At 34.6% G+C, this 26844-nt stretch overlaps 1 protein-coding gene across 1 annotated transcript in view; it reads right to left on the bottom strand.

Annotated features, from left to right (window-relative positions):
* DACH2 (dachshund family transcription factor 2) overlaps nt 1-26844 on the bottom strand; it is a 619342-nt gene that overhangs the window by 462346 nt on the left and 130152 nt on the right. The window contains exon 2 of the mRNA XM_059910621.1: nt 2487-2525. Coding sequence (XP_059766604.1) covers nt 2487-2525 — 39 coding nt within the window. The remainder of the gene's footprint in view (nt 1-2486; nt 2526-26844) is intronic.

The following is a 26844-nucleotide window of genomic DNA, read 5'->3' as shown; positions in this document are numbered from 1 at the left end:
TTCTTACTTTAACCATTTGTAAAAACAAAGGAATTTCACCAGATAAAATAGGGAGTTTGTTTAAAGGCAAGCCAATTTAAAATAAAACAACACATGCTATATACATGGCTTTCTTCCTATTAAAGCACCATAAATTGGTCTTTAAATAGTAGCCTTAATGACATTATATGACAGAGCCTAACTTAAATATTCTCTTTTGGACATAGAAGAAATTATCTTTCATACTGCATTGCACTGATAAATATGAAAATGAAAAATTCATAATTTTATCTTAGCTTTCAAACCACATTAAGGGAAAAATATCTTGGCTATTTCCATGTAGTAAGAAAAAAATCACAAAGTGCATAACCACCATTTTGAGTATCAGGAGAATTATTTACAAGCACTCCACTTATTATTTATTTACTTTACCTGAATTTTCCATCATCAAGATCTTTGGGTGCATTTATAACGTACTGTGATTTTCTAAACCGCAGTACCTAGAGGACTTAAGTTTAAAGCAGAGGTCGCAAACTGATAGCCCATGGGCTAGATCCAGACCACAGATGGGTTTTGCTTTGCCTGCATAGTGTTGCTTTTTATTGAGTTAGTTACCAACATTTAAGAATTGGAGAATTTCATATAAAAATCTGGATTCCCAGTTTCTCTTAAAAAGTCAAATCTTAACAACAGTGGGCCTGCATTCCCACCTGGTAGCAATCAGCTGAGCTGAGTAATAGCTGCCACCTTTGGAAAGAATATATGCTCTCTAGGTCACCATAGTCCCCACCACTCCCTATTGCTTATGGCCTTTCATTTATGCTACCACCCTTGTCTCAGTAGGCATTAGAGTTTGCAACTCTCCTGTTTCTCTGTAGTTTATTTGAGTGTCAGCACACATACTTTCAAAAACATTTCACAGTTTTTCTCAGATTACAGTTAGTGTAAAAACTCATTACATATATATATATACATATATATATATATATATATGTATATATATATATACATATGTAATGTGTGTTCTGATTAATCTAGAAATAAATCTATACAGTTATAAACTACTGTTATGCTTAATTAAAAACAAGAAGTTGACATTCATTTACATATCATTTTACTAAAAAAAAGTCAATTTCAATGCCTGAATTCAATTGCATTCGTATAAAATCAAAACACTTACTTTCAATATCCCAAACCTAATCTCAAAACTCAATCCACTTAAACTTTTTCAGTTAAAATCATTCATTAATGAAATCTAGTGGGTTCTAGTCTCCGCCAGCATTGAAGTCACAGTTTAAAAATAAGTTTAGCACTTAAGGAGGCACATCCACTGCTTCAGGTCACGTGGGTATTATTTAGTGTGCATGATAAATATTTAAGAGTAATATTTAGTACAGAAAATGCCCCAGATATTAGAAACACCACCATGATGATTTTCATTTTCTATGTTGAAAACCCAGGATAAATCACATGGTGTGGTCCCCATCTCTCTAACAACCCTATGACATTTTTCTTGTAGAAAAATACAGATAAAACATGCATCATGAGCAGCCCTGAAGGAAGGGGGTAAAGTCACCATAGGGTGATTTAACCTGAGAAGGGTGTGTGGCAGTCAATATCAAACTGTACTTTAGAATCATGGGTTGCCCTCCTTCTCCCTTGCATCTCTGAGTTAACTGCCCATTCTTTGTTCCCATTACAACCGAAAAGGTATGAAGTCTGGAGCAATATGGTGTCTCTGATTGCAATTTAACTGAAATTGTCATAGATATTTTAGGAAGTTTCAAGCATAAATCTTAGAGTTCCAAATATTTTTAAAATGTATTTTTAGAGAAAAAATAATTTCAAATATTTTAGAACTAGTAGCATGCCTACAATATATATCTGTGCTTAATGCTTAGAAAGATTCCAGAAGATTAGAAGGCCTGGTTTTTTGTTTTTTTTTTTTGCCATTATTGCTGTAGCACACTTAATAGCCTGTGCTGCCCTGCAAAAGTGAATGTACCTTCCTAAGCATTTCAGAGCCATGGGGCAGGTGAATTACTTTCCCATTATTTTACATAGATGTCATGATTTTTATGTCAGTGACCCTTACTCAGCCCCCATCAACTTTGCAGCCTTTCTCTAGCTTCTGCTTTAGTTCCCAGGGAAGGAGTTGCTCTCTGTGGCTGGAAGTCATCTCCCAACTACGCGTTCCTGGGATTCACTCCCAGTTAATACATATGAATGATCACTAACTGGTAATAGTGAAACCGTGAAGACCCCAATTAACTAGAACCCTCAAATGGATAGACAGGTTCTAATTAGCTATTTGGATTTCATTTTTCTTATTATTAACTAAAGATTAAGCAAGATTCAATATTTGCTGCTGAAAATTTTAAATGGCACTACTTTCCTACCTTAGTAAGTATAGTACAGGGAATAAAATTACTGAAGTTGGGCTGAATCTGTACAAGCTCCAGGACATTCCCAGGAAGTTGATTTTTAAAAAATAAATACATAAATACCTGTTAACAGCTTGTTTTCTTGTCATTTGCCTCTTCCTTCTAAAAGGAGAGTGTAGCAAAAAATAAATAAATAAAACTGGTTAATTGAGAGTTCTGGTTAGTAGCTTCCAATTAATCAAGGCTTTATTATATTTCACAAAAAATCTTCTTAAATTCTGCAGAAATTTTAGATAGGTTACACACAATGAAACACCAGCAGGGAAGAGCACAAAGAAGGTAGGAAAGCCTGAATTGCTATTAGATAGTGTTTTAAATATATGAATAATGTTATTACATTTCTGGTCTAATCCCCATTGAGTAAAGAATAATGTGAAATGTCATGTGGTTTAGGGCTTTTCTATACATGAAGGCAAGGAAATATGGTTGTAAATTTCTGTTGAAGAAAATGGCCTCGGGTCGTAACAATTCCAAAAAAAGATTCAGCAATATTGTGTCTTTCCCCTTTCTCTCAAGAGCCTTCCTTCCCATCCCATTGGGTATTCCAACACTTTTTAGGGAACAAAAATCCCTTCTAGTTTTTTTTCTCATTTTTATTCGGCCAACAGGATGATGAAAGTAAGCCAATATCAATGTTATGCCTTAATTTCCTAAATATGGAGCCATTAATCACACAGCTCACTATATACTGATTTCTGAAGCAATACTGAACTATCTTACATCTTCTCCAAAAGGGTTACACATGCACACACACACACTCAGACACAAACACACATACACAGTCATACACACATCTGCACAAAATAAGTTAAACACATACAAAAGAGATCAATAAAAAACCCACATAATTATCTTAGTTAACAAAACAACCATTCTTTCCAGTAGTATAGTATTTCCCAGTGTTCCTAAACCCTTTAATAAAGAACAATGAAATTTAAAATGACAAGATACAAAAAAAAATATAAGTAGTGTAATTTGGCTATTCTGAGCCTTATTGCACTTCTTAGTAGTATAGAAACAGGAACCTCCTTCTAATGTCCACTACAAATATATATGGTTAGCTCATCACCCCCTTCATAATCTCTTCTTCTAATAGCATTTTTGTTAAAAGACTCCTTTCAGGTGTTTGTTTGTTTTTGAAAGACAACTGCTTCCCTGCTTAAAGGCCTATGGAAACATTTTTTAAAAAACCCACAGATGCAAACATGTATCTGGGGTTGCGGGGGAAAGGAGGTGGCAGTGAAGGAAGGTGAGCATTTTTTCACCTACTCTTGTGTTCTGTCACTTGATTGTCAGAACTATTTGATTTTGCTTTATAATTCACTCACACAACCTGTTTTGAAATTACATTTTCTTAAAGTAGAATATAGTCATACATACCAAGTTAATGATAATGCATACTTCCTTAATCCAATGGGCTTTATATTGGAGGACTTTTTCCCTTTTACCAGAGATCCTCCTTTTTTAACTATAAAATTTCCTGAAGACAACAGAACATTTTTGACTGTCACCATATGTACATAATTATACTAAGTTAAAAAATAATTTAAATCTTCTATAGCTTGAGCTTCATAGATTATTTAAGCATAGATTTTGAAATTACCAAATACTGAAACATTCTTGTTAGAATTATACAATAAATATATAAACATCCATGAGTTAACTGTCCTTTTATTAAGGATCTTAAAATTTCTTAGAAAATTAGGAGTTTACCTTGACTTTTGAAAATTTCTCATTTGTCTTGTCAAATGTGAGAATGCATTTTACAATACTGCCTAACACTAGCTATAATTCTAGGACTTTAGGGACCACAAGTTAAATACATATACTTTATTTTTGACATTCAAAATAAAACGTGACTTCTATATTTCTGAATTTGTTCAGAAGCAGTATCGTTCAATCAGAGTAGTAACCATATATTTAAAATTCCAAAAGATCAATAAAACGTTTCCTATGCTTTAATATATGTAAAATGATTGTACACCTCAAAAATACACAAGTTTGATTTGCCAGTTACCTCGATAAAGCTGGAAAAACGTCTCAGGCTTTTAAATGGGAGTCACCTGTTAACCTGGCATATATGACCATACTTTGGGGACTACTAAATTAGGCTTTAGCTGTTCCTCATACAGATAAGATCTTTTAGTCATGTAATGTGTTTTCCTGGCCCAATACAATAAACAAAATGTTGATTTGGGAACAAATATGATAAATAAATAGGACATAAGTCAAGCAATGCCCTGCCCCTACCCCTAACTTCATCTGTAGGGGATAAATGATCAGTAAATACGTGTTGGTAAAATTTTTTTAGTTTCTCTCTGGAGACATGATTAAATCATGTTAACTTTTGCATTTCCAGTGTTGGAGGTTTTGGGGAGCTTCCCTCACTCTTAACTAATAATTTTATTCATTTTATATGTCAACTCTTGCTCCACAGCAGCTTTTATAAACCTGCTTAATCTCTTTAGAGATCCTGGAAATTCTTTGACAAGAATGTATGTCAAAAGAAAAAGGAACTGAAAGAGGCCTGGATATTTTAGGCTTATTTAAGTTTCCAGAGGGTATCCAAACAACCTCTTGATCACTTAAGTCTCTAAAGGCATGATCTTCCGATTCAAGAACCTGAAAAATAAAACTATTTTCCTCCTTTCAGAAATTTATTTTTCCTAGAACTATTTGAGAATAACAAAAACCTTGGTCATACTAAATATGTTTCTTCTGAAATACTTTGGTGCATAAGCTTGACTCTTTAAATGTCAGTGTGATTTAAAGTCACAGTATAAAGGGAAAAAAAAAAGGAAAAATTACATACGGGATGGGTTGATAGTAAAGATAAATGAGCTTACAGCATTTTAAAATTTTTGTTCGTAAGAAGGGGATTTCAATACATATATATTATAAGTATCAGTCACATAAATTAACTTTAATTATTAGATAACCTATCTGAAATCATTTCTACTGTATAAAGTTTTAACATTAAAATCCTTCAAAACCTTCATAAATTTTAAATTATTTATTGTTGTGGCATATTTGTTCACAATATTTCTGTTGGAAATTTTTCTCCTTGTTTGTAGGTTTGGCTAAAGACACCATGAGTGACCCTTTGAATCTTGTCCTTTGATCCATATGGGAGTTCTAGACAGCCTTTTGTAAGGGAATTTTTAAACCCTGTTACACTAGTTATATTTCATGTCTTCCAGTTGATGATTATGTTTTTCTATAGTATGTTCAGAATGGCTCAGAGAAAACACTAAGGAAATGTTCTAGAAGCCAAACCAAACATTTATGGTAGATGTACATTAAAGCCCCTGAGACATTGGATGCAAACACTGCTTTATCAGCTTTTAGTTAACTTTGGTTTTGATGGTTTGATAACACACTGAGATGATAGTAAATTGGCCTACTTCTAAATTGTATGCTGCCTGTGGAGAGAACTTTGTCGCAGCCTCCAACTGTAAATTGCTGATTAAGATGGTGTTTCCTTCATAGCATTTATAGTAATGTGTAAATATTTTATTTATTTACATGTCTTAGATCTATTTTCCTTTTGAAATGCAATCTCCTTTGAAGAATGAGTTTAGGTTTCTTGTTCACAGACTAGGCACTCAGTAAAAATTTGTCAATTAACTGAACATTGGCCATGTGAAGGGACAATTTACTCATTTAAATCCATCACTGTATAGAGTCTTCAAGCTTATTCTAATAAAATTTATTTTAAGAACCTACTTCCTCTATGCTACACTGATTTACATCATTGATGATGGGGTTTAATTTATATAAGGATAGCTGGGGTGTTTTAGAATGAGTGAACTTTCACTGAGTAGGTAAAGTTGATCAGAAATATCATGAGCCCAAATTTAGTTGATGGCATCAAATATTCTGAATTATTGATGGGTGAAAAGTATAGAGTCATTATAAAGTTATTCAAGAGAGAAAGAATATTCTAAAACTTATTTTAATTATACCTTAATTTTTTCTAACATTTGGCTTATTTGTTTAGTGAAGCTTAAATTCGATGTGAAACACTAACAGTTCTGTAAGCAGAACTCAGCTAAGCTGTTTCTAACAAAATGAGTTCATTTGCCAGTTGATCATTCTGGTAATCCTATCCGGTTTAGTCTAGCTGCAGATGAAGACAATCAAGCAGGGTCAGAGCAAAGGAATCTCGGCCTGGACATGCTCTCAATGTAATACTAAGAGGTGGGAGTGGGAATGAAGAAGATTACTTATTTCAAAGTCTGTTAAATTCCTTACATTCATCCCTTGATTTAATCTCTGACAAGGACCACTCTACCACCATTAAATAAGATAAGATAAAATAGGATAAGATAAAATAAAATAAAAAGCATGTTCCTCACCAATTAAGACATCAGAGGCAGATACTTAACATTACAATTGATTACCTTTTGATGTAGCTCCTTTTTGTATCCAAAATCTCATGTTAAATAATAAGACCTTATTGTTACATAGTTTTACAGTTAACAGAGCATTTTTCTCATCATTAACTAAAGGAGTAAAACTACTCTGTGTGCAAAAGTGGGTTTGAAACACTTTCCCACTTTTATATATGTAGAAACTGAGACTGAAGGGTTTTTAATTTGATTCAGTGTTCTTCCACTTCCTGTTGTTGACAATATTTACCTATCTGAATATGAATGAAATACCCCTTTTTCTTGATACTTTTTTTGCTTGATCACTTTCATGATATGTAAAGAACCAACTTCTTTAAGGGTTAAGGGAAGCTCTTCAAACATACTTATAATTGATATCTAACAGTTTTCGTACTGATCCCACAGAGGCCACATTTATCTCCTTACTCTATGATAGCACTTTCTTAGTTCAATATTTATCTACAAATACTTACTGATCATCAACTATGCACAAAAGCCTCTTTGCTATAGGCTATGGAGAATACAAAGATCTTCAAGCATGGTCCCTGATATCAAGAATATTACAATCTGAAACGAGAGACATATCATAGTCACAAATTGTTACATTGAAAGTCTGTGAGTGATAAATGCCACATGATTTCCTGGTGTAGAGTAGGCATTCAAAAATATCAGATGAATGAAAGTTGAATGCATGGTGATATAAACTAATAGCTATAAGAATTTAGTTGAAGCATCACTTATACCTAGAGTGGTAAGTGAAGTCATTATGAAAGAGATGACGTTTGATTGGGGCCTAGAGGAATAGATAGGTTTTGGAAAACAAAGAAAGAGGATAACAATGCTTTAGGAAGTTGAAACTGACAGGATGGGCAGAATGAATTGCTACAAGAGTGTCTGGAGGTGAGATCAGGCAGAAGATTACTGCAATGTCCTCGGCATGAGATAACCAGGTAGATAGAGATGAGAATAAAAAGGAATGGACATGTGCAACAGAGAGTCTAAAGTTAGCATTAATATGACTTAAAGCTTAAATTAACATGGAAACAAAGTATAGAATGGAACAAAGGAGAACTCTGAGCTTATGACTGATTCCATGAAAATTGATTTTCCAAGTTCCATGAAACCAAGTTATAAATGAATTTTCAAACAACCTATTCTGTAAGCAATAGTGTCAACAGAGAGAACACTGAACAAGACATAAGGAGACTTGGGTATTAGTATCAACGATGCAACTGGATGTGTGACCATGAGGAAATGACTTCCCTTTTCTAGATCCCAGTATCCTTATTTGTAAAACCAAGGTTGGATAAATTGACCTCTCTGGCCTATCATAGCTCAAATACTCTATGGTTCTCTGATTTCCGAGTTGCCAACAACCTGCCTAAAATACAGGTAGATTAAATTAAAATTTCTCTGAGAAATTAGTAGCTATTGCAACTTAGTTGCCACTCCTGAGACATACTTTTTCTTGATTCATAAGTAGTTATCGCAATGTCTGTCAGTGGTATTCAGCTAAGGGGCATATCCTTTCTATGTTTCAGGAAAGTACTGCATGAAAATTCTTCAGACATTTTACCTCACAAGGGAAATCAGTAGAGCATTGTTCTGTTTGCATGCTACAGAAAAACTGACTTGAAAACCTGAGAAGTATAGAAGCAAGTTTCACTTCTATTGAAATTTATATGTCTCTATCTATACGTATATTGAAGTGAGTTTATTTTCAATTAAATCTTCTTCAACCTTTGCACTTTAAAGGTTACAGAAATTCAGGGTTCTATCCTGTCTTCACAGTTAATACCTGGTAGTTCTAAGGTCAATCTAATTCCCTTTTTCAAATGCTACATCTTTTTTAAAAATATGGTAACCAGAACTAAACATAACATTCTAAGTGGGGTTATAGGAATGTTGTAATCTCATCATCTATCCTGTAGAATTTTAGGTCTTTCCTATAACCCTGCATGCAGGTCAAAATAAGCTGTCATTCATCAAGAAAGTCACTGTTATTATCATTTCTCCTTTAGGCAGTTAGTTTTTTTTTTTTTTTTTTTTTTTTTTATTATGCAACATTTGAGAATATATGGAATTAGAAATAATAGTTTAACAGACCCTAGGTACTCCTCACCCAACCTCAACATCAACATTGGCCAAATTTATCTATACCTCTTCTACCTTGATTATTTAGGCAGTTAGTTTTATCTGGTACTTCCTCATTGGAAAATTCCTAGAAACATAGAAAATGAAAGACATAGTTTGCCTAACAGTTACACAGAGAAAAACACACCACTCCCACTAACTGCTGTCTACCATCCCACTTCCTCCTCCTATGATAAAAGTGAAAAGACATAACAGTATGTACATTTTCATCTATTTATTGATATGTTCAACATTAACTAACCCCATCAGTATCTGCTGGTTTTATCATTTAAAATGCAAACAACTAAAAGCAAAAACCATAACTAATGGATATCTCCTTGTAGTGTCTAACAATAAGACCATGTACACAAAGCCTCTAAGACAAAGTGGTGAAAACGAACATTTAAAAGGACTGTGAAACTTTCTGTCCCTCTGCTCTGAATAAGTTCCCCTATTCCTTTCTAATAGCAAAATGAGGTCAAATAATATGCTGATCTTAACATTAACCCTGGTTGCCTCTTTTTTTTGTGCATTTTTTAAACACATAAACTAACAATGGTTCCTTCTCCTCTGCTCACATAGCACTTTGTGCTTGCCTGTGTTATAGCACTCAGTCATATGTGTGTCTCTCTCACTACGCTGTGATTCTTTGAGAACAACAAAACCTAACTACTTAACACCCCCTTGATAAAAAATCAGCTCTAACATTATAAAACATGATTAAAGTCTTTAGAAGACACATGTTTGATAAAAAGTATTTGAGGTGATGGTATTTATTTCAAATGTAAATGTCAAGAGCAAGCTCATTTTTCCAGGTCTTACATCAAATCTTTGATGCAATGAAATATTGCTTTTTAATGGAAATTTGAAATTAATCTTTATTTCTTTATTATGTTCATTATTCCCCAGATTTTTATGTATACTACTAAAATCTTTATGAACATAGTTTGAATTTTTTACATTATCTGATCTTAATACTTTTTATCTTGTTGCAATGCCATGAATTATGAGTTATGAATTACAGAAAATTTCCTCCAACTGAAATTTCCTTCCCTAAGTATTATTGTTGTAGTCCTTCCACACATTCCAGAGTTAGTTTTCTGTTGCCTCAAAAGTGTTCTGTATCATCTCACTCAGGTTTTTTTAATACAAGTTTTTGCCTTTATCACTTGATCCCAATAAAATAAAATAATTATTTCTCCTTGGTGAAAATCAATATTCTGATACTGTCTTGTATTTTAGGTGTCAATTTTAACATTTTAGCAAAATCAAACAGGCCCACCAATACGTCTTCAAACAAAATTTCCAATATATGGATATCTAGGAAGCTTATTCAAATATACATCTCTTAGCTAAATTCACACCAAGGGTTATGATTAGCTCTAAATGAATACCTATGAAGGCTGTTAGCTATTTCACTACCTAATATTTTCTTTTGGTTATTCTCTTTGTTTAAGTGACTAAGTGGGGTTTTTCTCTCCTTTTCAGAAGTTGTCTGTATTAGTCCTTTTGTATATTTACCCTTTTCACTTTATAAATTACTAGAGGTTACTCCCATAACTGTCTTCTCAAATAATGCATAAGCATCTTCTTTATTCATACATAGCTATGTGTATACTCCATCTGTTAGAAGATATGCCCCCTTAAGTCTAAAACTTCACCAGCCATGCATTTTTTTTTTCTAAAAGTTTATCAGCAATACTGTCACAGGTAATTGGAGGTAACTCTTCCCAACACTTTGTCTCTCTCTCGATTCAAACAAAATTTTAAAAGAATGAAAGAAAAGAACAATGAAAGAATGAATGAAAGAAAAGGACTCTACCCTTCTGTTAGTTATATGAATATGAATCATTGTTAATAGAAATGATTCAATACTCCCCAGCATGTGTCATGCGTCTTTTCCACCCATCACATCATGCTTCACCTAGTGTTTCTATAGTCACCCCTTGTTTAGGACTCCTTAGTACTGCATTCTTTCTCTTCCACACTGTAGAAAGTGTAGCAATCTTCACACTGAAAATCAAGAGATTTCAGACTGCCTCCTCATCTCTCCAGGGCAACTAGGTCTTCCCTTTTTTTCTTCTAACCAATGTAGCAATCCTACATGAGATCTTTAGTCCTTTACTCTGCTTACTTGTAAGGCCCTTGGTCTTATAGTGATCACATCCTGAAGAATGTCTTTGTATCTGTGACTGTTTCCCCCTAAAAATCACATCGTGGCAATAAAAGACCACCCAGTTATTTTTGAAGGTGTATTCCTAGTAGGAAAAAATACATTTTTTGCCATGCTCACAAATAGCATGCCCTTCTTACCTCACACTCGCCACTTACCCATTACAATCTGCAGCAAACAAAAATTTTACAAATCAATAGCAATGTCACAATATAAGCATACAGGTCTTAAATTCTTCACACACAATTTACAGAGCATTTAGAAACGGGAGAAAAACTCAGAGGTGTTCAAAGTCTTGCCTTTCTTTTAAAAACATCATTTTCTTTAAAGGCTTTTAATAGGAAAGAAACTAATGTCCTATTTTAATAGTCTTTGAGTACCAAAATCAAAAAGTAAAATAAAAACCATGTGCAACACAAGGATAAATGATTTTTTAATTGTAGGAGACAAAATTCATTTGTAAGTAACAACAGCCTGCTAATCAAATAGCCTTTTATATCCTTTAAATACTATTGTGGTTCAAACATTTCATCTGCTGAACATAGTATGTGTGTAGAATGTAAACCTACATATAAACATGTATGTGGTCCATCCAGAGAAATGAAATCTTAATACTAGACCACATGATTTTTCTGAACTATTTTTCAGGGGAAAAGATAATTTTATAATTAACTGTCATCATTAAAATTCCAATTTTGGTCTCTTGCCAAAAGGAAAAAAAAGACTAGTGAAAGCAATCATGTATATTTTCAATTAAGTAGAAGCAAGCTGTCTTCATAGAATACTTCTGAAAATCAGTTATAATACAGTTTTGACAACTTCTCAAATGTTAGGATTAAGTTGTGGTTAGGCAAGGGCCATTGTCACAACATAGGGAAATTTACCTCACCACCCTGTCACATGACAATATCAACAGGATCCTTTACAAAAATATTTTAATGCTGACCATATCATATTTTAGTGAAAACTTTTAAAGGTTATGCAGTTGTAAACAGGATGATTATTAGACAGAAAATTTTCTTTGGAATCTATGTGAAGCACCAAGAACACCTTAACAAAGGAAAAATGAGGCCCCAAATCAATTACTTCTTCTTTAATTACTACCTTTTCAAAAAAAAAAAACAAACTTAAGAAAATCTGATTCCAAATAAAGCAGTTAAATTTGACTTTGAAACCCTAGATTATTTGATATAATTAAAGTATAATCTAAACATATATGTCTTATTAGAAAAACTTTATTAGGGAAATATTATGTTATTAAATAGGAATAAATTCCAAACAATCTGAATTTTTTGACAAATAGTTTTTTTCCTAGAACCAGTTTTTCTTTGGGTTGAAAATTGATCAGTGTCATATACTAGATTCTGGCCTTATTTTCCTATATTTGAACTAGCCAAAAGTGCCAGAAAACTTAGAATTTAAGCACCAAGTCTCAAGCCTATGCCATCTCACCAAAGGATTTTTGCTAAATACTGATGAACTGCTCCTAAGCTAATACTATGATTTCTAGAATACAAGTATTATCACAATTAAATGTAAGACTAACTACAATATAGTACTGAAAAATCATCTACTTAGCAACTGGCAAATCTACACTACTTCAGAGTCACTGTCTTTTCAAAGTTTAGTAAGTTGGTAACATGTTGGTGTTATAAGCACTTCTGTTTGCACAGGCTCTAGAAAAGGGAGAGGTTAAGTGTCTTAGAAAACATGAAAGTGTATGTTTTCCTTTCACGTGAAACAATTATTAGAATGAAGTGGGGGAATGTCAAGGAATTAAGACTTTTCTTTCCTTTGCAAATGAATTCCCCCAAGTTATCCGTATGTTGTATCGGTATATCTCTTACGAATATTTTTTTCGAAACAACCCTCCTTTTAAACTTCTTTATTTTATTTACTATACCATCTTAAATTTGTTTTAATTTATTTTAAAAATGTTGGTTAAAATTCATCACTTTTACACTTTAGACTTTAGCCAATTTTTTAAAGTTCATTTTTTGGCTATCTGCATTTTTCTGTCAATTCTGTGTGTGTGTATACATATACATATATACACACCTATATATAATTTAATAACTTCCATTATTAAAATTAATGCCATAAAGATGCTCTCTTTCTCTGAATTTATACCTCACAGTATAACTGAGATCATGGACTCTAAATTTTACATTCATCTCTGCCCTGGGCCATAATGACTATGTAAACTCTCAATACCTTCTTATTTGAATATTTAAGTTTCTAGCATTGTTCTAGAGTATCTAGCACTGCTCTAAAGACTAACACTCATTAAACACACAATGAATATTTCCTTAGTGAAAAGCAAGAATAATCCAAGAATTTTTCTGACAGTCTTAGCATGTTTTACTATAGGTATAATCATTTGGACGTATTACAGAGATTTACTAATATGGATCAGATGTTTGTTTACTCTTTCATAATTATTACAATTGTAACCATCAAGGTAACATCTGGTAAGTTAATTTTTGTATTTCTGAATTTTTAAATGAGTGGTGTTCTCTATTATTTTTTAAATGCTGCAAAAGAAATCCTTTTGAATCTGTCATATTTAACTCAATACTTAAAGGAGAAAAATAGATATAATTTATTCTGTATTCTTTTCAACTTCATTTTCATGTCAAAATATTCATCATTCTGTCATATGATACAAGTTGAGCACTATGTTTAGAATATTTTATAAAAATGAGCAGTTTATTAAATGTATATCTTTTTGTGATAGTGCAAATATGCTTGCATCTACTGAATAAAAAACTATAAAGTCTTAGTACACCAATTTGCAAGGTATCTTGACACCTTCCAAATAAAGCCCTTCTTTAAACACTATACTTAATTATGAAATAATTTTATTTTGCAGAGAGAAAAAGTGTTAACAAAATGAATAATAATCTTGCTATGATTATACACACTGAAACACCATTAGATCTCTTGAAAGGGAGATCCTGTCATAAAATATCAAGAAAGCCATTGGACTACTCTTTTTGAAACACTGGAATCAAATAATGGAATAAAAATTATTCAACTGAAAAAAAAAACAGATATAAACTGAAAAATGTATCATTTCAATAACCACCATCCTTAGATATCAATCACATTTTTAAAAACTATAATATTAAGTAATATTCACAATTTGCCTCTGGTGACCTTAAACACTCCAATTAAAACAACAACGATTCACTTTGTTATAAAGCAGAAACTAACACACCATTGTAAAGCAATTATACTCCAATAAAAACATTTAAAAAAACAACAAAGACAAAAAGAGAGACAGTAGGTCTACATACAAAATAATAAAATTATGCACGATATTACAAATTATATATTGTTGCTGAGAAATGCTTAAAACGCAGGTACATTTTAAAGAGTTTTTCAAATTTTAGCAAATTGCCAGATGGGGCAGAAAAAAAGACAAGCTGTTCTTTCATTTCCAAAAGATTATTTCAGGTTTTATATGTGTTTTGACTTAATAACGTTGTAATAATGGGTTTTTCAAGGGTCCCTCAGAATAATAAAGTGTATACCATAACTCAAAATATGCTCATCAATAACAATGCACATTCTGGATCATCATTCAAAGATAAATATTAAGGTACCAGTAAAATATTATTTAACATGTAAGTTTTGCTTCTTTTAATGCCATTAGGGTAAAAGTGTTTTTTGAATAAGTTATTTATTGGTCATATAACTGTGTTCAAATTTTTTGTTTTGGAAATCATTTAGCATTGGCTTGTTAAAGTTTTTCATTACCAAAAAGATAAAAAGAGATTCAGTCTCTTCTTAGGAAAGAATAGGAGGGAGATGCACCCAAATCAAAAGTAATGTACATTAGCTGCAGGCCTTTGGAAGAATAACAATCACATAAACACTACTGAACTATTAAACAATAGGGTGAAAATATGCATTTTGTTGATACTATAAAATGTAAAGGTGTGCTTTTTCCTTAAACCTTTATAGGGTCCTCAAGAATGAAAAATTTGTTGATCTTATTTTCCTGGGGAAAAAACAGAAAATGGTATTAGTAAGAAATGTCCATTCTAATACATGTGCTTGGATGTGTGTGTGTGTGTTTCACTCTTATCCTCCATCTATCACTCCTCCAGTGTTTTATATAAAGATGCCAACAGAACGGAAGCTTGAAGTAGAGGGGGAAATATCCTTGGGAACGAGATCATTCTGCAGGGTAGTAGTGATCGTGATATAGAAACATCTGATTCTACGTTATTATCCTACAAATGCTTATAGTGCCTAAAGGAACAGAAGACATATAGATATGTAACATATTGGATACCATTATATGGATGGTATATAAACAATGAATATTTAATTAGAGGAAACAATCTTAGAGAAACCACAAATCTAAAATGAACAGATGAATCAAATGTGCAGGAGGAATCATTCTAGTCAGCTGAAAACAGAATTTAACACTTTCTCACCTTGCTCTTAGTCTTTTACGTTACCATACAAGTTTATGATTCCTTTCCCTGCCGTAACGATATTAGAAAATCTTGTGTTCTAGGATAATGCAAGATGTCACAAATTATGGAGGGTGGATATTTTTAATGTATAATAAAATATAGCTCAGCCCACAGGTGACATTTCCATATGAAACTTGTATTGCAATATATTTCATCCTAATTCTTCATTTGGCCTTGAATTTTATTTTTCAGGTTGATAATAGCATTTATATTCAGCATCAGAACCAACATTAATTAATCTTAATTGTAATAAAATTATCTGTAAGAACCTAGAGATATCCTTTTTAGTTAAACACACACAAGGCAAAACATAATGGTCCTATTTATTCCTTTCTCTTGGGGCACATTCTTGACCAATATGTAACATTCATTAACATGTCTCACTTCCCACTGGCTATGCAACCTGGCTCTGTAACACTAGATCATCATTTTCAAATCTGATCTGAAAGTTTCAAAAATGTAAATTTCAATGATATTCTGCAGGCCTAGCTTCTTATCCAAGGAGCTGAAGGTTCCTCCAACCCCCATTAATCAGATTGTTACTAGGATATGTCAGCTATAGACTGATTAAAACTGGACCTCTATAGAAAGTGCATAAAATTTCAGTCTTAACAGCACGTTCATAGCATCCTTTCATCAGTCCTTTGCAAAATGGAGACTATATATTTTTTTTCTTTTCGCAATCAAGAGTAATCAAAGATGAGCTGAGAGGAAGAAAGAGCTCCTAATAGGGGCTTTTTCCCTACTCATTTTTGCTACCATGCTGCTGGGCATTCCTTCTGGCTGAGATTCTCAAGATGAGTCTGTTCCATAGTGTTTTCAGGAAGCCAAACAATAAGAGGTTAAAAAGAAGAGGATTATCAGTTAGCAGCAGAGTCGGAGGGGCTCTACAACAACTCCATAATTGCTACCCAGATCTGGAGTATGTGTGTGTGTGTGTGCGTGTGCGTGTGCATGTGCGTGTGCGTGTGTGTGTGTGTGTTTGAGAAGGCTCAGAGGGGATAATTTGGAAAACACACGTTTTACTCAACTAAGTCTACTCTGACTAGTACTGTAAACAAGTTTATTTAACCAGTGGAGAAAGTGATTGGAAGACACATACAAACTCAAAGAGCACTAGCTAGTAATGCAGATTTTCTAAAGTGAATTATTTCTCTCTCTTACAAGCTGGCTGAAAGATATAATTATTTCTTTGCTTAATTATTATTACTACTATCATTATTACTATTGTTATTATATTAATTTTGGGTGTACAGCATTACACCCAGTTCAACATCTGCAAACACCACAGAGTGATCACCACAAGTCTAGTTATCATCCATGACCATACAGTTGACCCCCTTCACCCACCCCCAAACCCCCTTCCCCTCTGGTAACCACCAATCTGTTCTCTGTATTGATGCGTTTTTTTCATTTCTTGTTTGTTTTGTTTTAATATTCCACAAATGAGTGAAATCATACGTTATTTGTCTTTCTTCATTTGACTTATTTCACTTAGCAAAATACCCTAAAGGTCCATCCATGTTGTCACAAATGGCATGATTTCATCTTTTTTTATGGTTGAGTAGTATTCCATCATATATATATATATATGGAATATATATATATTCCATCTTCTTTATCCATTCATCTGTCAATGAGCACATAGGTTGCATCCATATCTTGGCAACTGTAAATAATGCTGCCATGAACACTGGGGTGCATGTATCTTTTCAAATTAGTGTTTCCATGTTCTTCAGATATATACCCAGAAGTGGAATAGCTGGGTCATTTGGTAGTTCTGGTCTTAATTTTTTGAGGTATTTACATAGTGTTTTCCATAATGGCTGCACCAATTTATAGTCCCACCAACAGTGCACAACTGTTCCCTTTTCTCCACATCTTCTCCATCATTTGTCATTCCTTGTCTTTTCGATAATAGCCATTCTAACAGGTGTGAGGTGACATCTCGTGCTTCTGATTTGCATTTTACTAATAATTAGTGATGTTGAACATATCTTCATATGTCTGTTGGCCATTTGTATGTCTTCTTTGGAAAAGTGTCTATTGAGATATTCCTTGTCCATTTTTTAATTGTCTTGTTTCTTTGTTGCTGAGTTGTATGAGTTCTTTATATATTTTGGATATTAACCCCTTGGATATATGATTTGCAAATACCTTCTATTCAGTAGATTGCATTTTCATTTGATGAGACTTTCCTTGGCTGTACAGAGCTTTTCAGTTTGCTGTAGTCCTATTTGTTTACCTTTGCTTTTGTTTCCCTTGCCTTTGAAGTCAAATTCACAAAAATATCTCTAAGATTGAAGTCAATGTGGTTACTACTTATATTTTCTTCTAAGAACTTTACGGTTTCAGGTCTTACATTCAAGTCTTTAATCCATTTTGAGTTCATTTTTGTGTATGTTGTAAAAGGGTGGCTTGTCCAGTTTTCCCAACACTATTTGTTTAAGTGACTGTCCTTCCTCCATTATATGTTCTTTGCTCCTGTGTCATAGATTAATTGTCCATATATGTGTGGGTTTATTTCTGGACTCCCCATTTTGTTCCATTAATCTATCTGTCATTTTTTGTGCCAGTGCCATGCTGTTTTCATTACTGTAGCTTTGTAGTATAGTTTGAAATCAGGGAGTGTGATACATCCAGCTTTGTTCTTATTTCTCAAGATTATTTTGGCTATTCAAGGTCTTCTGTGGTTTCATAAAAATATGAGGATTATTTGTTCTAGTTCTGGGAAATATGCCATTGACATTTTGATAGGGATTGCATTATATCTGTAGATTTCTTCCAATCCATGAACACAGAGTTTCTTTCCATTTTTTGTCTCTTCTTCAATTCCTTCCATTAGGGTCATATAGTTTTTGGCATACAAGTCTTTCACCTCATGGTTAAACTTTTTCCTAGGTATTTCATTCTTTTTTGATGCAATTGCAAATGGGATTGTTTTCTTAATTTCTCTGAGAGTTTGTTATAAGTGTATAGAAATGCCACAGGCTTCTGTGTTTTGATTTTCTATTCTGAAACCTTACTGAATTCATTCATTAGTTCTACCAGTCTTTTGGTGGAGTCTTTAGGGTTTTCTATATATAGTATCATGTCACCTGTAAGTAATGACAGTTTTACTTCTTCTTTTCTGATTTAAATGGTTTTATTTCTTTTTCTTGCCTAACTGCCATGGTTAGGACTTCTAATACTATGTCAAATAAAAGTGGCAAGAGTGGGCATCTTTCTCTTGTTCCTGATCTTAGAGGAAAACCTTTTAGCTTTTTGCCATTGAGTAAGATAAGGCCCTTATTATGTTGAGGCATGCTGCCTCTATGACCACTTTGTGGAGAGTTCTTATCAAATATGGGTGTTGAATTTTGTCAAAAGCTTTTTCTGCATCTATTGAGATTATTATATGATTTTTATCCTTCATTTTGTTAATCACACTAATTGATTTGCAGATGTTGAACCATACTTGCATTCCTGGAATAAATCCCACTTCATCGTGGTGTATGATCATTTTAATGTATTTTTGGATTTGGTTTGTTAGTATTTTGCTGAGGATTTTTGCATCTATGTTCATCAAGGATATTTGCCTGTAATTTTCTTTTTTTGTGGTCTCCTTGTCAGCTTTTGGTATCAGGGTAATGCTTCATAAAATGTGTTTGGAAGGTTTCTCTCCACTTCGATTTTTTGAAAGAGTTTGAGAAGGATAGGTATTAAATCTTCTTTGAATGGTTTGTAGAATTCACCAGTGAAGCTATCAGGTCCTTGGCTTTTGTTTGCTGGGAGCTTTTTGACTACTGTTTTAATCTCCTTATTAGTAATCAGTCTATTCAGACTTTCTATTTCTTCATGAACAGTCTTGGAAGATGATTGTATGTTTCTAGAAATTTATCTATTTCTTCTAGGTTGTCCAATTTGTTGGTAGAACTATTTCTATATAGAAATATTGGTATTAAGCAAATATTAGACTACACTTGAGTTTATTCAAATTATAATCTGAAACAAAATTCTGGAGGGGAGAAACAGAGGGGTGGGGTGGGAGGGGAGGTGACAGGAAGGTTGAGAAAAGATTAAATAGGGTGTGAGGAGAAGGAGAGTAATCCATAAATCTAGTGCCTTCACTGCCTGTAATTCCTGCCCCCCCCCAACACACACACACACCTTCTCTGCCCAGCTAACTCCTAATCATCCTTAAAAACTCCACTCAGTTATCACCTTCTCTGTCTCTACAGGATTGGCCTAAGCCCTTTGTTTTGGAATTAAAGGGAGAAGATTTCTATCAATACTTTTGCCTGATGTATATTCAGAAAAAAAAATACATAAACAGGATCATTATTGCTATCCTTTAATCAGTTCACTCCATTTAATCAAGTGTACATTGGTGTAGCAATTCAGTTTCTTCCCTTGGATTGCAGGTGAATGTAAGAATGAGTTTAAAAACACGGAGGTAATACACAAGCACTCCTTATTAAGGCTACATGTTTGGAAAAGCCATGAAAAAGCTTAGGAAAAATAGTACTACTCTGTTCTAATTTATTTAAATATATGAAGAATGTTACATCATAGAATTTCACTCTAAGGATAAGAGCATTATTTTTTTTTGACCTGACCCTACTGGCTTCTATAAGGGGAACACTTACCTATATGTTTCCTCATAGAGAGCTCAGGTTGCTTCCACTGTGTAAAACGTCGTGTACCCAGGCATTTTAAAACTCTAAAATGTAGGAAGTATTTTTTGTGCCTATTTCCTAAAACTAAGACACAGAACCAATGGCCAAACAATTCATAATCCTGTTTGTACAGAATAAAAATAATAAATGCAGTGCTTTAATAAATATTCATCAAATATAATATAGACACGTTAATATAACTAAGAATACACAGAGAAAGTCAACTCAGAGGACCACTCTTCAGCTTAGCTTCCATAGTTCATTAGATCTTGGTTATGTTTCTAAAAATGATTATGCTGTGTGAGATGTAAAAGAACTATGATGAGAAGGTTCATGGAAAAGCAAAGATTACTGTAAAAATGCAGCTTCCCATTCAAACAACACCTTAATCTGAATGAGATCAATTTGATCTGTAAGAATATTTAAGCAGTTATCTCAGAAAAGTCAACCTGCTCTTTTCCATTTTAAAAATTAACAGGGGCCAGAGTCCAAAGCTGACTAGAATAGAGCTGTGTTTATAATGACAAAAATATTAAAGATGGGAATGCTTTTTTAAACAAAGTCCAAATTCTCAGGTTCACAGAAGCTAATATAAGTTATGCTCACCGTATTAAGAAAACATTTCCTTTATTCTATTTTGAAGAAAACTGTTTTGTTAGATTTCACAAAAAGAAAATGTTACCTCCACCTCAAAAATCTAAAATATACTACAATTTCCCTCATGTCAAATTTAGCAAACGTGAATTTTAGAGCAATGAGTTATAAGGCTGAACAAATAATTCTGTAAAAAATTAAATGTACTGATAATAGTATAGAGGTGGCATAAAAATTGATATACTTTTTTCACCTTATAGGACTGGTACATACTGGAAACAAAAGGCAAAAGCTTTTATAAACAAGGTTTCCTCAAAAAACATTTTAAGCAATGCAAAAATCATTGGAACGTTTAGGCCTAGTCAGAGCCTTAAAGAAGAGTTCAAACTGAGGTTGTATCCATTTTCACATTTGAATTAAACTCTGGTGATGCCATTCAAATAATGGTTTGATGTCTTTTGCTTATCACCCAATAAATGCACTTCCAATACTAAAGATTAAAAACCTACACATCCTGAGTCAATAACACAAAGTATAGATATCTACCATGGTAAGTAAAGAAAACTAAGAAACAGAATCACTCATAAGCCTAATGGCAAAACATGTCAATTTTAGCAACATTCCAAGATGATAAGGGTCTGAGTAGAAGGTTTGTTCCCAGATTCTGTCTGTACATGAGATAGCCTTCAACTAAGTAAAAGACAGATGGTGAGATGCTGACTTGTAAACAATACTTCCACATTAGAATCCATGAGCTTGATTCTCTCTAGAAAAATATCTGCATTCATTACAATGGGTGGTCTTATGAGTACATCCACCTGAAGTGCCTTCCTGAATATATGTTCAAAAACTACCTGTGTATTCATAAAAATGAGATTTTAACAGGCTTAAGTATCGATCTCTAATACCTGAAAGCAAAAGTTGAGGGGAAAAGACCTTAAACAGAAAACTTAAGTTGTAAATATTAAGGAACTTTTCCCCTTAACATAAACTGTTTGGCAGGGCATGTGGTGGTGGGGGAGGTGACAGGAGGGGACTCATGCAGTACTAGTGTCCCAAAGAATTTGATTTGATACTGATTCATGGAATGAAACCCGTCTGTGTATCTGAATCCAAAATGTTGATATCTCAGCTGCAATGGCAAAAATTATGTTTCTTTGAAAGATGATGGTGAGTCTTTAATTATTAAAGAAATCGTATTTAACAGATGGTCCAAGAAAAGTACTTTAAAAAAGTTACCCAGAGGGTTATATAAACGAACAAGCTAAAACAGCTGGCAGCTGGTGCATGAAATCAATAATGAGAAAATGAGTTCTACTGTATCTTTGTTTTCATTGTCTAGTTGAAGACAGAGAAGACAAGAGAAAGAGCGAGAGGGAATCAACTTGTGAACTTCACAAAGGGGCTGAATGGATTATGTGTATCTAATTAGAAAGAGAGAAACCTCCTGGAGTGAGGCTGTAAAACTAAAGAAAAGGTGTGTGTGTGTGTGCCCTTGTGTGTATGGGTATGCAAGTGTACCCACGTGCTGAGTGGACAGGAATACAGAGAGGAAATTGTACTTTCTGACTACTTCAGCTACACTGTTGTGGGTGATTCATTGATTATTTTATGGCCTCGAAAAATCCAAATTGCACTTAATCAGAGGAAAATACTTCAAGAGACAATAAAAAATACTAATGGAATAATGATGATTTGAATATTGCTGGTTTTCCTTCACTTATTCTTTTAAGCAATTTCACCAGTTAGAACTTCTTAAATTAAAAATTCCCACTGAGGAGACCTTCAAGATGGCAGAGAAGTAAGACGTGGAGATCACCTTCCTCCTCACAAATACATCAGAAATACATCTACATGTGGAACAACTCCTACAGAACACCTACTGAATGCTGGCAGAAGACCTCAGACCTCCCAAAAGGCAAGAAACTCCCCACGTACCTGGGTAGGGCAAAAGAAAAAAGAAAAAACAGAGACAAAAGATTAGGGACAGGACCTGCACCTCTGGGAGGGAGCTGTGAAGAAGGAAAAGTTTCCACACACTAGGAAGCCCCTTCGGGGATGGAGACTGTGAGTGGCGGAGGAGGGAAGCTTCAGAGCCATGGAGGAGAGTGCAGCAACAGGGGTGCAGAGGACAAAGTGGAGAGATTCCCGCACAAGGATTGGTGCCGACCAGCACTCACCAGCCTGAGTCTGCTCACCCTCTGGGGTGAGTGGGAACTGGGTGCTGGAACTCGGGCTTCAGAGGTCAGATCCCAGGGAGAGGACTGGGTTTGGCTGCATGAACACAGCCTGAAGGGGGCTAATGCACTGTGCCACAGCTAGCTGGGAGGGTGTCAGGGAAAAAGTCTGGACCTGCCAGGGAGGCAAGAGACCTTTGTTTCATGGTGCACGAGGAGAGGAGATTCTTGCTCCGTGTGCCCACAGAAGGCAGAGCACTGCCTAAAAGAGCTCCAGAGACGGGTGCAAGCTGTGGCTATCAGCTCAGACATCAGAGATGGGCATGAACCGCTAACGCTGTTGCCGCTGCCACTAAGAATCCTGTGTGCAAGCACAGGTCACTATCCACACACCCCCAGGAGCCTGTGCAGCACACCACTGCCAGGGTCCTGTGATCCAGGGACAACTTCCCCGGGAGAACACAAGGCACACCTCAGGCTGTTGCAACGTCATCCTGACCTCTAACATCACAGGCTTGCCCCACATTCCAATTATGACTACCGTACTGCTCCCTCCCCCTAGCCTGAGTGAGCAAGAGAGCCCTAATCAGCCGCTGCATTAACTGCCTCTTGTCTGTGCAGGAAACAGATGCCTGAGGGTGACCTACACGCAGAGGCAGGGCCAAAACCAAAGCTGAAACCCAGAAGCTGAGCGAACAAAGAAGAGAAAGGGAAATTTCTCCGTGCAGCCTCAGCAGCATCAGATTAAATCCCCACAATCAACTTTATAAATGCTGCACCTGAAGAATACCTGAATAGACAACGAATGTTCCCAAAACTGAGGCTATGGATTTTGGGAGCAACTAAGACTTAGGGTTTGCTTTCTGCGTCTAATTTGTTTCTGGTTTTACGTTTATCTTACATTAGTATTTAGTGCTTATTATCATGGGTGAATTTGTTTATTGGTTTGGTGGCTCTCTTCCTTTTTTTTATACATATATATATTTTTTCCTCCCTTTTTTCTTTTTGTGAATGTGCATGTGTATGCTTCTTTGTGTAATTTTTATCTCTATAGCTTTGCTTTTACTATTTGTCCTAAGGTTCTGCCTGTTCATTTTTTTGTTTCTGTTTTTATTTATTTTTTTCTTTCTTCCTTTTCTTCTGAGCCCTGTGGCTGATAGGGTCTTTATGTTCTGGCTGGCTGTTGGGCCTGAGCCTCTGGGGTGGAAGGGATGAGCCTGGGACATTGGACCACCAGGAACCTCCCAGCTCCATGTAATATCAATCAGAGAGAGCTCTCCAAGAGATCTTTGTCTCAACGCTAAGACCCACCCCTACTCAATGGCCAGCAAGCTCCAGTGCAGGATGTCCCATACCAAACAACTAGCAAGACAGGAACACAAACCCACCCATTAGCAGAAAGGCTGCCTAAAGTCATACTAAGTTCAGAGACACTCCAAAACACACCACTGAATGCGGCCCTGCCACCAGAAGGACAAGATACAGCCTCACCCACCAGAACACAGGCACAAGTCCACTCCAACAGGAAGCCTACACAATCCACTAAACCAACCTCACCCACTGGGGGCAGACACCAAAACTAATGGGAACTATGAACCTGCAGCCTGTGAAAAGGAGACCCCAAACCCAGTAAGTTAAACAAAATGAGAAAAAAGATAAATATGCAGCAGATGAATGAGCAAGGTAAAAACCCACCAGACCAAACAAATGAAGAGGAAATAGGCAGTCTACCTGAAAAAGAATTCAGAGTAATGATAGGAAAGATATCCAAAATCTTGGAAATAGAATGGAGAAAATACAAGAAATATTTAACAAAGACCTACAAGAACTAAAGAACAAACAATGATGACCAACACAATAAATGAAATTAAAAATACTCTAGAAGAAATCAATAGCAGAATAACTGAGGCAGAAGAACGGGTAAGTGACCTGGAGGATAAAATAGAGCAAATAACAGCTGCAGAGCAGAATAAAGACAACAGAATGAAAAGAATTGAGGACAGTCTCAGAGACCTCTGGGACAACATTAAACACACCAACATTCGAATTACAGGGTTCCCAGAAGAAGAAGAGAAAAAGAAAGGGTCTGAGAAAATATTGGAAGAGATTATAGTTGAAAACTTCCCTAACATGGGAAAGGAAATAGTCAATCAAGTCCAGGAAGCGCAGAGTCCCATACAGGATAAATCCAAGAAGAAACATAAAAAGACACATATTAAACAAACTACCAAAAATTAAATACAAAGAAAAAATATTAAAAGCAGCAAGGGAAAAGCAACAAATAACATCCAAGGGAATCCCCATAAGGATAACAGCTGATTTTTCAGCAGAAACTCTGCAAGCCAGAGAGGAGTGGCAGGACATATATAAAGTGAAGAAAGGGGAAAACCTACAACCAAGATTACTCGACCCAGCAAGGATCTCATTTAGATTAGACGGAGAAATTAAAACTGTTACAGACAAGCAAAAGATAGGAGAATTCAGCACCACCAAACCAGCATTACAAAAAATGCTAAAGGAACTTCTCTAGGCAGGAAACACAAGAGAAGGAAAAGACCTACAATAACAAACCCAAATGAATTAAGAAAATGGTAATAGGGACATACATATTGATAATTACCTTAAATGTAAATGCATTAAATGGTCCAACAAAAAGACAAAGACTGGCTGAACGGATACAAAAACAAGACCCATATATATGCTGTCTGTAAGAGACGAACTTCAGACCTAGGGACACATACAGACTGAAAGTGAGGGGATGGAAAAAGATATTTCATGCAAATGGAAATCAAAAGAAAGCTGGAGTAGCAATTCTCATATCAGACAAAATAGACTTTAAAATAAAGACTATTACAAGAGACAAAGAAGGACACTACATAATGATCAAGGGATCGATCCAAGAAGATATAACAATTGTAAATATTTATGTACCCAACAAAGGAGCACCTCAATACATAAGGCAAATGCTAACAGCCATAAAAGGGGAAATCGACAGTAACACAATCATAGTAGGGAACTTTAACACCCCACTTTCACCAATGGACAGATCATCCAATATGAAAATAAATAAGGAAACACAAGCTTTAAATGACACATAAAACAAGATGGACTTAATTGATATTTATAGGACATTCCATCCAAAAACAACAGAATATACTTTCTTCTCAAGTGCTCATGGAACATTCTCCAGGATAGATCATATCTTGGGTCACAAATCAAGCCTTTGTAATTTAAGAAAATTGAAATCGTATCAAGTGTCTTTTGTGACCACAACGCTATGAGACTACATATCAATTACAGGAAAAATTCTGTAGAAAATACAAACACATGGAGGCTAAACAATACACAACTAAATAACCAAGAGATCACTGAAGAAATCAAAGAGGAAATCAAAAAATACCTAGAAACAAATGACAATGAAAACACGATGACCCAAAACCTATGGAATGCAGCAAAAGCAGTTCTAAGAGGGAAGTTTATAGCAATACAATCCTACCTCAAGAAACAAGAAACATCTCAAATAAACAACCTAACCTTACACCTAAAGCAATTAGAGAAAGAAGAACAAAAGAAACCCCAAAGTTAGCAGAAGGAAAGAAATCATAAATATCAGACCAGAAATAAATGAAAAAGAAATGAGGGAAACAATAGCAAACATAATAAAAGTAAAAGCTGGTTCTTTGAGGAGAAGATAAACAAGATTGAAAAACCATTAGCCAGACTCATCAAGAAAAAAGGAGAGAAGACTCAAATCGATAGAATTAGAAATGAAAAAGGAGAAGTAACAACTGACACTACAGAAATA

Source organism: Balaenoptera ricei, chromosome X (assembly GCF_028023285.1).
Source record: "Balaenoptera ricei isolate mBalRic1 chromosome X, mBalRic1.hap2, whole genome shotgun sequence".
NCBI classification, from domain to species: domain Eukaryota; kingdom Metazoa; phylum Chordata; class Mammalia; order Artiodactyla; family Balaenopteridae; genus Balaenoptera; species Balaenoptera ricei.
The sequence above is the reverse complement of the archived record's forward strand: the minus strand, read 5'-3'. Positions and strand labels throughout refer to the sequence as shown.